The sequence below is a fragment of the Oncorhynchus gorbuscha genome, unplaced genomic scaffold (assembly GCF_021184085.1).
Source record: "Oncorhynchus gorbuscha isolate QuinsamMale2020 ecotype Even-year unplaced genomic scaffold, OgorEven_v1.0 Un_scaffold_998, whole genome shotgun sequence".
Taxonomy (NCBI): domain Eukaryota; kingdom Metazoa; phylum Chordata; class Actinopteri; order Salmoniformes; family Salmonidae; genus Oncorhynchus; species Oncorhynchus gorbuscha.
This window is the reverse complement of record NW_025745915.1, coordinates 150513-162498: the sequence shown is the minus strand read 5'-3', so window position 1 is coordinate 162498 and position 11986 is coordinate 150513. Positions and strand designations below refer to the sequence as shown.

At 42.7% G+C, this 11986-nt stretch overlaps 1 protein-coding gene across 1 annotated transcript in view; it reads left to right on the top strand.

Moving 5' to 3' along the window:
- Nucleotides 1–9260: 9260 nt before the first annotated feature.
- The window catches only part of LOC124020934 (Golgi apparatus protein 1-like), a 68034-nt gene continuing 65308 nt past the window's right edge, over nucleotides 9261–11986 (top strand). Inside the window, exon 1 of the mRNA XM_046336244.1 lies at nucleotides 9261–9617. Within this exon, the coding sequence (XP_046192200.1) occupies nucleotides 9279–9617 (339 nt within the window). The 5' untranslated portion in view covers nucleotides 9261–9278. The remainder of the gene's footprint in view (nucleotides 9618–11986) is intronic.

Genomic DNA, 11986 nt, shown 5'->3' with positions numbered 1-11986 from the left:
TGCCGTTCGGTCTCGCCAATGCGCCAGCTGTTTTTCAGGCATTAGTTAATGATGTTCTGAGAGACATGCTGAACATTTTTGTTTTTGTCTATCTTGACGATATCCTGATTTTTTCTCCGTCACTCGAGATTCATGTTCAGCACGTTCGACGTGTTCTACAGCGCCTTTTAGAGAATTGTCTCTACGTAAAGGCTGAGAAGTGCTCTTTTCATGTCTCCTCCGTTACTTTTCTCGGTTCCGTTATTTCCGCTGAAGGCATTCAGATGGATTCCGCTAAGGTCCAAGCTGTCAGTGATTGGCCCGTTCCAGGGTCACGTGTCGAGTTGCAGCGCTTTTTAGGTTTCGCTAATTTCTATCGGCGTTTCATTCGTAATTTCGGTCAAGTTGCTGCCCCTCTCACAGCTCTTACTTCTGTCAAGACGTGTTTTAAGTGGTCCGGTTCCGCCCAGGGAGCTTTTGATCTTCTAAAAGAACGTTTTACGTCCGCTCCTATCCTCGTTACTCCTGACGTCACTAGACAATTCATTGTCGAGGTTGACGCTCAGAGGTAGGCGTGGGAGCCATTCTATCCCAGCGCTTCCAGTCTGACGATAAGGTTCATCCTTGCGCTTATTTTTCTCATCGCCTGTCGCCATCTGAGCGCAACTATGATGTGGGTAACCGTGAACTGCTCGCCATCCGCTTAGCCCTAGGCGAATGGCGACAGTGGTTGGAGGGGGCGACCGTTCCTTTTGTCGTTTGGACAGACCATAAGAACCTTGAGTACATCCGTTCTGCCAAACGACTTAATGTCCGTCAAGCTCGTTGGGCGTTGTTTTTCGCTCGTTTCGAGTTTGTGATTTCTTACCGTCCGGGTAGCAAGAACACCAAGCCTGAGGCCTTATCCCGTCTGTTTAGTTCTTCTGTGGCTTCTACTGATCTCGAGGGGATTCTTCCTTATGGGCGTGTTGTCGGGTTGACAGTCTGGGGAATTGAAAGACAGGTTAAGCAAGCACTCACGCACACTGCGTCGCCACGCGCTTGTCCTAGTAACCTCCTTTTCGTTCCTGTTTCCACTCGTCTGGCTGTTCTTCAGTGGGCTCACTCTGCCAAGTTAGCTGGTCATCCCGGTGTTCGAGGCACTCTTGCGTCTATTCGCCAGCGCTTTTGGTGGCCGACTCAGGAGCGTGACACGCGCCGTTTCGTGGCTGCGTGTTCAGACTGCGCGCAGAAGAAGTCTGGTAATTTTTTTCTGCTTCTGCTCCTGGTCTTGCTGGGTCTCAGTCTGTTCCCTGCCATCGCATCTCTCCTGTTCTTGTTCCTGCCCTTGCTGTGTCTCAGTCTGTCCCTAGTTCTCATTTTTTTTTTAGAGTAGTACCCTAGTTTCCCTTTTTATCGTTTTTCGTTACGGTCCTGAGGAGAGGAGTTGGGTTCTTTCTCGGGACGTGCTGGACCGTTTGATCTATGATTTCCTCCGTTGCTGCCAGTGTTCCTCCTCGAGAGCGCCAGGAGGCGCTCGGTGAGTGGGGGGGGTACTGTCATGTTTGTCATTTATTATCATGTCTTGTCCCTGTGCTCCCCATGCTATTCGTTTCCCTCTGCTGGTCTTATTTGGTTCTTTCCCTCCTATCCCTCTCTCTCCCCCTCCCTCTCTCACTCTCTCGCTCTCTCTTCTCTCTGTCGTTCCGTTCCTGCTCCCAGCTGTTCCTATTCCCCTAATCATCATTTAGTCTTCCCACACCTGTTCCCGATCCTTTCCCCTGATTAGATTCCCTATTTATTCCTTTGTAATCCGTTCCTGTTCCGTCGGTTCCTTGTTTTGTATTCCATGCTGTAATTGCGTTTCGCCCTGTCCTGTCGTGTTTTTTGCCGTGATTGTGTATCACCCTGTCCTGTCGTGTTTTGTGCCTTCTTCAGACGCTGCGTGTGAGCAGGTGTCTCAGTTGACTACGGCCTGCGCCTACCCGAAGCGACCTGCAGTCTGTGGCCGCTTCTCCAGTTGTTTTCCCCTCTACTATCTAGAGGATTTCAGTTATTCGGTTTTGAGCATTAATAAACTCTGTTTCTGTTAAGTCGCGTTTGGGTCCTCCTTCACCTGCATGACACTTGCGTTCTAACTACCCGCTATTCAAAGTGCTCTGAAGAAATTAAGGGAATTGTTCACAAACATTGACACATCCTAAAATCCGATGATCGTCTCGGTAATGTGTTTTCGGACCTTCCCTTGGTCGTATTCTCGCGGGGCAGAAATCTCAGACCAATTGGTACACTCTGATTTCCCACCCCAAGATATTTCTGAACGTCTATTTGCACCCCTACTGGATGGAAATTACAAGTGTAACGGCTGTGCTCAATGCAATGACACTTATAAATGTAGATCCTTCACACACCCACAAACAGGGAAATCGATCCCAATCAAAGGTGTTATTACGTGCTCCACTAAGGCAGTTATTTATCTTATAACTTGTCCTTGTGGTAAAAATTATGTAGGTAAAACAAAGCGCGAATTAAAAGTACGTATCTCAGAGCATCGTAGCACCATTAGGTGTAAAAACTTTACTTATCCGGTTGCGGCCCACTTCTTGGAGGCAGGCCACTCGATTTCGTCTCTGCGTTATATTGGCATCGAACATGTCATCCTCCCTAGGAGAGGGGGTGACCTTGATAATTTATTGTCAAAACAAGAGGCTGCCTGAATCTTTAACTTAAAGACCCTTGCTCCCTTCGGTCTCAACGTAGACTTTGATCTGAGGCCATTCTTGTGATTAATGTGACTTTGCCATTGTCATTGTTTGTAAACTTGTGTAGTCAAATTAATCTATGATCGTATGCTATCCATTTGTTGTTTGTATGCTGTTCTTTGTATGCCATTTTAATATTTGATAATTAACCAATGATATTAGGCCACTCTTGGCCATGATTACAGACACCTGTGTCTTTTGACACTATATAAATGAGTCATCCGGCAGTGTTTGTGATTATACCCTGATGAAGACAGCTTGGCTGTCCAAACGTTGGGAACTTCATATTTGCATCTGAGCTCCTAGAGTTGCACCCTCCATTATTTTCAAGATCTCAATGAGAATAACCTGTATAAATAAAGGATTAATAAATAGAAATGTTCTTTCACCCATGAACAGGGAGTACAGACATGCACGCCTCCAACTCAATCATCCCCGTATCCACAGCAACGGTGGAGAAGGTGGAAAGCTTCAAGTTCCTTTGCGTTATTCCTTATCTCCACGTTTGAGCCGGTTCGTGACAGTGGGCTCTCATTCTCTGTGGCCTACATGAGTGAAATATTTAAAACCCTCCCAAAGCTGCCGGGCCAGACGGAAGCCCGAGCTGAGTCCTCAGAGCTCAGACCAGATGGCTGGTGTGTTTACGGACATATTCAATATCTCCATATCCCAGTCTGTCGTCCCCACATGCTTCAAGATGGCTACCATTGTTCCTGTTCCCAAGAAAGCAAAGGGAACTGAACTAAAGTTATCACCTCTGTCACCTCTGTCATCATGAAGTGCATTGAGAGACTAGTCACGGACCATATCACCTCTGTCATCATGAAGTGCATTGAGAGACTAGTCACGGACCATATCACCTCTACACTCTAACCACTAGGCTACCCTGCCGCGCCTCTGTCATCATGAAGTGAGAGACTAGTCACGGAACATATCACCTCTGTCATCATGAAGTGCATTGTGAGACTAGTCTCGGATCATATCACCTCTGTCATCATGAAGTGCATTGAGAGACTAGTCACGGATCATATCACCTCTGTCATCATGAAGTGCATTGAGAGACTAGTCACGGATCATATCACCTCTGTCATCATGAAGTGCATTGAGAGACTAGTCACGGATCATATCACCTCTGTCATCATGAAGTGCATTGAGAGACTAGTCACGGACCATATCACCTCTGTCATCATGAAGTGCATTGAGAGACTAGTCACGGATCATATCACCTCTGTCATCATGAAGTGCATTGAGAGACTAGTCACGGACCATATCACCTCTGTCATCATGAAGTGCATTGAGAGACTAGTCACGGACCATATCACCTCTACACTCTAACCACTAGGCTACCCTGCCGCGCCTCTGTCATCATGAAGTGCATTGAGAGACTAGTCACGGACCATATCACCTCTGTCATCATGAAGTGCATTGAGAGACTAGTCACGGACCATATCACCTCTACACTCTAACCACTAGGCTACCCTGCCGCGCCTCTGTCATCATGAAGTGAGAGACTAGTCACGGAACATATCACCTCTGTCATCATGAAGTGCATTGAGAGACTAGTCACGGATCATATCACCTCTGTCATCATGAAGTGCATTGAGAGACTAGTCACGGACCATATCACCTCTGTCATCATGAAGTGCATTGAGAGACTAGTCACGGACCATATCACCTCTATACTCTAACCACTAGGCTACCCTTTCGCGCCTCTGTCATCATGCATTGAGAGACTAGTCACGGATCATATCACCTCTACTGTACCTGTCATCCTAGACCCACTTCAATTTGCTTACCACCCCAATAGATCTACAGACGATGCAATCGCCATCACTCTGCTCACTGCCCTATCCCATCTGGATAAGAGGAATACCTATGTAAGAATGCTGTTCATTGACTATAGCTCCTCTTCAACACCATAGTACCCTCCAAGCTCATCGTTAAGCTCGAGGCCCTGGGTCGCAACCCCGCTCTGTGCAACTGGGTCCTGGACTTCCTGACGGGTCGCCCCCAGGTGGCGAAGGTAGGAAACAACACCTCCACTTTGCTGAACCTCAACACTGAGGCCCAACAATGATGTGTGCTCAGCCCCCTCCTATACTCCCTGTTCTCCCACGACAACTACAGCACACATTGTCACAGAAAGTCCAAACAAATCATCAAGGACAACAACCACCCGAGCCACTGCCTGTTCACCCCTCTATCATCCAGAAGGCGAGGTCAGTACAGGTGCATCAAAGCAGGGACCGTGAGACTGAAAAACAGCTTCTATCTCAAGGCCATCAGACTATAAAACAGCTTCTATCTCAAGGCCATCAGACTTTTAAACAGCCATCACTAGCACATTAGAGGCTGCTGCCTATAGACACAGACTAGAAATCACTGGACATTTCAAGAAATGGAACACTAGTCACTTTAATAATGTTTACACATCTGGCATTACTCATCTCATATGTATATACTGTATTCTACTATATCTCAGTCTATGTATTACTCATCTCATGTGTATATACTGTATTCTATACTATTCTACTGTATCTCAGTCTATGTATTACTCATCTCATGTGTATATACTGTATTCTACTGTATCTCAGTCTATGTATTACTCATCTCATGTGTATATACTGTATTCTACTGTATCTCAGTCTATGCATTACTCATCTCATGTGTATATACTGTATTCTACTGTATCTCAGTCTATGTATTACTCATCTCATGTGTATATACTGTATTCTATACTATTCTACTGTATCTCAGTCTATGTATTACTCATCTCATGTGTATATACTGTATTCTATACTATTCTACTGTATCTCAGTCTATGTATTACTCATCTCATGTGTATATACTGTATTCTATACTATTCTACTGTATCTTAGTCTATGTATTACTCATCTCATGTGTATATACTGTATTCTATACTATTCTACTGTATCTCAGTCTATGTATTACTCATCTCATGTGTATATATACTGTATTCTATACTATTCTACTGTATCTCAGTCTATGCATTACTCATCTCATGTGTATATACTGTATTCTATACTATTCTACTGTATCTCAGTCTATGTATTACTCATCTCATGTGTATATACTGTATTCTACTGTATCTCAGTCTATGTATTACTCATCTCATGTGTATATGCTGTATTCTATACTATTCTACTGTATCTCAGTCTATGTATTACTCATCTCATGTGTATATACTGTATTCTATACTATTCTACTGTATCTCAGTCTGTGTATATACTGTATTCTATACTATTCTACTGTATCTTAGTCTATGTATTACTCAACTCATATGTATATACTGTATTCTACTGTATCTTAGTCTATGTATTACTCATCTCCTGTGTATATACTGTATTCTACTGTATCTTAGTCTATGTATTACTCATCTCCTGTGTATATACTGTATTCTATACTATTCTACTGTATCTCAGTCTATGTATTACTCATCTCATATGTATATACTGTATTCTATACTATTCTACTGTATCTCAGTCTATGTATTACTCATCTCATATGTATATACTGTATTCTACTGTATCTTAGTCTATGTATTACTCATCTCCTGTGTATATACTGTATTCTATACTATTCTACTGTATCTTAGTCTATGCATTACTCATCTCATATGTATATACTGTATTCTATACTATTCTACTGTATCTCAGTCTATGTATTACTCATCTCATGTGTATATACTGTATTCTATACTATTCTACTGTATCTCAGTCTATGTATTACTCATCTCATGTGTATATACTGTATTCTACTGTATCTCAGTCTATGTATTACTCATCTCATGTGTATATACTGTATTCTATACTATTCTACTGTATCTCAGTCTATGCATTACTCATCTCCTGTGTATATACTGTATTCTATACTATTCTACTGTATCTCAGTCTATGTATTACTCATCTCATGTGTATATACTGTATTCTATACTATTCTACTGTATCTCAGTCTATGTATTACTCATCTCATGTGTATATACTGTATTCTATACTATTCTACTGTATCTCAGTCTATGTATTACTCATCTCCTGTGTATATACTGTATTCTATACTATTCTACTGTATCTCAGTCTATGTATTACTCATCTCCTGTGTATATACTGTATTCTATACTATTCTACTGTATCTCAGTCTATGTATTACTCAACTCATATGTATATACTGTATTCTACTGTATCTTAGTCTATGTATTACTCATCTCCTGTGTATATACTGTATTCTATACTATTCTACTGTATCTCAGTCTATGTATTACTCATCTCATGTGTATATACTGTATTCTATACTATTCTACTGTATCTCAGTCTATGTATTACTCATCTCCTGTGTATATACTGTATTCTATACTATTCTACTGTATCTCAGTCTATGCTGCTCTGACATCACTCGTCCATATATGTTCATCTGGAAAAAATGAAGAGACCCCACTGATCAGTTTCTCTATTTATAGGTGTTTTGGTAAAATGAACATGTTAGTTATATTCTATGTACTACTGACAACATTTCTCCCAAATTACAAATATTTATTTTAGTCATTTACGGCATTTATTTGAAGAAAATGAAAACTGGTCAAAATAACAAAAAATATGCAGTGTTGTCAGACCTCAAATAATACAATGAAAATAAAGTTCATATTCATATTTTGTTCACATTGTCATTTTTCATGACAATCTGACTTTAAACGTGTCGTTTTATAAAGTATGTCCTCGTATTATTGATTTGTTATTGTTTTATCTAACCTTTATTTAACTAGGCAGATAAGAACTAATTCTTATTTACAATGACGGCCTACCGGGGTAACCAAATCCAGTCGGCGCTGGGCAATTGAAACATGGCCAATATACCACGGTTGAGGGCTGTTCTTAAGATCCGAGGAGGTGTGGTACACGGCCAATATACCACGGTTGAGGGCTGTTCTTAAGATCCGAGAAGGTGTGGTACACGGCCAATATACCACGGCTGAGGGCTGTTCTTAAGATCCGAGGAGGTGTGGTACACGGCCAATATACCACGGCTGAGGGCTGTTCTTAAGATCCGAGGAGGTGTGGTACACGGCCAATATACCACGGCTGAGGGCTGTTCTAAAGATCCGAGGAGGTGTGGTACACGGCCAATATACCACGGCTGAGGGCTGTTCTAAAGATCCGAGGAGGTGTGGTACACGGCCAATATACCACGGCTGAGGGCTGTTCTTAAGATCCGAGGAGGTGTGGTACACGGCCAATATACCACGGCTGAGGGCTGTTCTTAAGATCCGAGGAGGTGTGGTACACGGCCAATATACCACGGCTGAGGGCTGTTCTAAAGATCCGAGGAGGTGTGGTACACGGCCAATATACCACGGCTGAGGGCTGTTCTAAAGATCCGAGGAGGTGTGGTACACGGCCAATATACCACGGCTGAGGGCTGTTCTTAAGATCCGAGGAGGTGTGGTACACGGCCAATATACCACGGCTGAGGGCTGTTCTTAAGATCCGAGGAGGTGTGGTACACGGCCAATATACCACGGCTGAGGGCTGTTCTTAAGATCCGAGGAGGTGTGGTACACGGCCAATATACCACGGCTGAGGGCTGTTCTAAAGATCCGAGGAGGTGTGGTACACGGCCAATATACCACGGCTGAGGGCTGTAGTCTACTAGCCTAGACTACCTGAATTAATTAACTTTATCATATGTCAATATTATTTCATGGTTGGACTTCAGAGAGAGATTTTTGTTCATTTGTGTGCAAATTGATAGTGTTAGTTTCAATAGCACAGTATTTGATATATTCACAAGGATAATTTATTTCGCAAATACTGAAACTTCAGAAGAATAGAGACACTGAATACGGTGACAAAATACCCTTCATTTTTAAATCAAGCAGCCTTCAGATACATTTAGTCTCTTCATAAGATGTTTATGTGGCCTTGATCAAAATGATAGAGCAAGACGATGGTTACACAGTGTCCAAAACATTAGGAACACCTTCCTACTATTGAGTTGCACCCCTTCCCCCCCCTTAAATATTTTGTCTTGAACATTCACCCTCTGAAGGACCCACATACACAATACATGTTTCAATTGTGTCAAGGTTTAGGAATCATTATTTAACCGGTCTCCTTCACTTCATCTAAATGGATTGAAGTGGATTTAACAGGTGACATCAATAAGGGAGCATAGCTTTCACCTGGCCAGTCTACTATATCATGAAAAGAGCAGGTGTTCCTAATATTCTGTCCACTCAGTGTATCTCTAGGTACATTCTAGAGATGGGAGGTGGTAGATTACAGACCGAGAGCACTATACACTATAATAGATCGGCGCAGACACAGATAAACCAGGGCTTGTGTTAATGTCACAAAGAAATGTTGCTGTATCCTAAACCATATATTTCCATATAATAAATAGACATTCCTGCATTTTGTGTTCTTATTTTTGTCGTCAGAATATTTTTGTTAGGGAATATTACGGATCTAGATACCGTTAGCGTATATCTATGGACCAGCCAACGTTAAGCGCACACGCAGACGCTCCGCTATAATTTCCCCGAAGATGGCGGCGAGCGGACGTGTTCACCTACTCTTACTGCTGATGTCAGTGCCATTCTGTCTGTGTACCGTTCAAGGCATGAAAGCACCTAGCGGCAATGGAAACGGACTCGGTAATCCGCCAGCAAACCCTCCGGTTCCCGTTAATATTATTGGAGCGCCCGGTCCAGTCAATAACGTCCCAGTTGCTCCTGCTGTTGCGGCCATGACGCAGCCTCGGAGGGCTACCGGGTGGAAGCTGGCGGAGGAGCTGTCCTGCCGGGACGACTTGACCCGGCTTTGTCCCAAACACACATGGAGCAACAATTTAGCTGTCCTGGAGTGTTTACAGGACAGAAAGGAGGTAAAACGGGATTTGGGTCGTGGCGAGGTGTTTTGTTCGCGAGTGTGCCTGCAGTCGTGTGTGTGTGTGTGTGTGTGTGTGTGTGTGTGTGTGTGTGTGTGTGTGTGTGTGTGTGTGTGTGTGTGTGTGTGTGTGTGTGTGTGTGTGTGTGTGTGTGTGTGTGTGTTGCCTTTCGCATGTCAATGCGACAACAGTCAGGTAAGGCACATCTTCATTCCACATCATCGCCGATGGTCTTCTTGTTCTCCTTAGTAAAACATGGCTCCAGATTCTCCAGTGACAGCAAAGCTAATTGGTCTAAATTAAATGCAAAGCAAAGAGCTCCGTTTTATCAGCGGCAAAATAATTGAACAATGTTTCTCATCACCGCGATAGAAGCCTGATATATCCTCTGGTGTCCACTGTATCTCATCAAAGACCGTTCCAGAAGGAAACAGTCAGGAGCTTTATTCATAGTATTTAGTCAATGAATGTCATTTCATTACTAAAACGAGTCTCTAATGACGACAACAAAAAAACGCATACATTGCAGTAAACTGACTAATGCGGTAATGAATGACGGACGGCCGTTTTTTAGAAGTCTCATTAGGAAGCGGGAGATTCCACTGTTCTGGAATGACGCTCAGACTCAGATTAAAAAATAAATAAAATCCATGGATTTCAAAGTTTAACACCGTAACTATATGCACAAGGACTGTGATTTACACAAAACATATTTGACCTGCTTGGAGAACAGTGAAGATGCAGTTTGGGAAACAGAATAAAGGTTTGTAGTTGCCATTATTCTGGTAACACAACAGCGTCTACACTGTTATTCAAGTAAATTTTATCAAATGTTCTGGTTAAAATGCTGAAAGAGAAAAGAGGCTTCCTGATCTGGCCTTGTATTTTGACCTGGTCATTAATCCATGCAGGGTGGTGACTGAAGACTAATTAGATCTGCGTTTGGGTTGGGGGTTCGCTTTGATCTGGTTGTCTCTCGGGTGTGTCCGTGTCATTCAATAACAACAACAACAACAAGACCAGTAGTGAGTACAGAGAGGTCAACTATGGAGAGAACAACGTTTTGAAGTTGAGGACGTCTCCCGTCTACACGGTCAGATAGTTCAGTTGTATGTGTAGTCTGAAGCCTACGCTGACCTTGTGTTGAGCCCAGCCAGACAGCTGACATGGCCGCTCTCCTGTCACCCAGCTATCAAGCTGATATTTCTCTTGTTCAAATCACTTAATGGGAACATAGTAAGAGCCAGTGTCTGGAATGTGTTTCATAACACACTCGTTTAACAATTCCTTAGGACAGGAGCTTGCAACTTCGTTGTAAAAAACATGTTACCGTGCCACTACCGATGCCGGCGGTCTTCCGTCAGCTGTAAAACACAATATTATGTAGCTGGTTAGTACCTAGGATAGGATAGGTACTAAGTATTCCCTCTCACCCCCCCCCCTTTAAGATTTAGATGAACTATTGTAAAGTGACTGTTCCACTGGATGTCATAAGGTGAACGCACCAATTTGTAAGTCGCTCTGGATAAGAGCGTCTGCTAAATGACTTAAATGTAAATGTAAATGAAACTTGTCTCCCCGTTTGTCCTGCCTGCTGTTAGGGCCGTTTCCCTGGGAGACAGATCCCTGAACCAATATCCCGACAGGTGTAGGTACCATGTGGACGTTTCACAAACATCGCCCAGCTTCAGTGTAGATATACCAACTAATAATCAATGGACGGGTTACGAAGACAACACTGTTGTGCTGTAAATATCACCCTGTAAATATCACCCTGTAAATATCACCCTGTTGTGCTGTAAATATCACCCTGTAAATATCATCCTGCTGTAAATATCACCCTGTAAATATCATCCTGCTGTAAATATCATCCTGCTGTAAATATCATCCTGCTTTAAATATCATCCTGTAAATATCATCCTGCTTTAAATATCATCCTGTAAATATCACCCTGTTGTGCTGTAAATATCATCCTGCTGTAAATATCACCCTGTTGTGCTGTAAATATCATCCTGCTGTAAATATCACCCTGTTGTGCTGTAAATATCATCCTGTAAATATCATCCTGTTGTGCTGTAAATATCATCCTGTAAATATCATCCTGTTGTGCTGTAAATATCATCCTGTAAATATCATCCTGTAAATATCACCCTGTTGTGCTGTAAATATCATCCTGCTGTAAATATCATCCTGTTGTGCTGTAAATATCATCCTGCTGTAAATATCACCCTGTTGTGTTGTAAATATCACCCTGTTGTGCTGTAAATATCACCCTGTTGTGCTGTAAATATCACCCTGTTGTGCTGTAAATATCACCCTGTTGTGCTGTAAATATCACCCTGTTGTGCTGTAAATATCATCCTGTA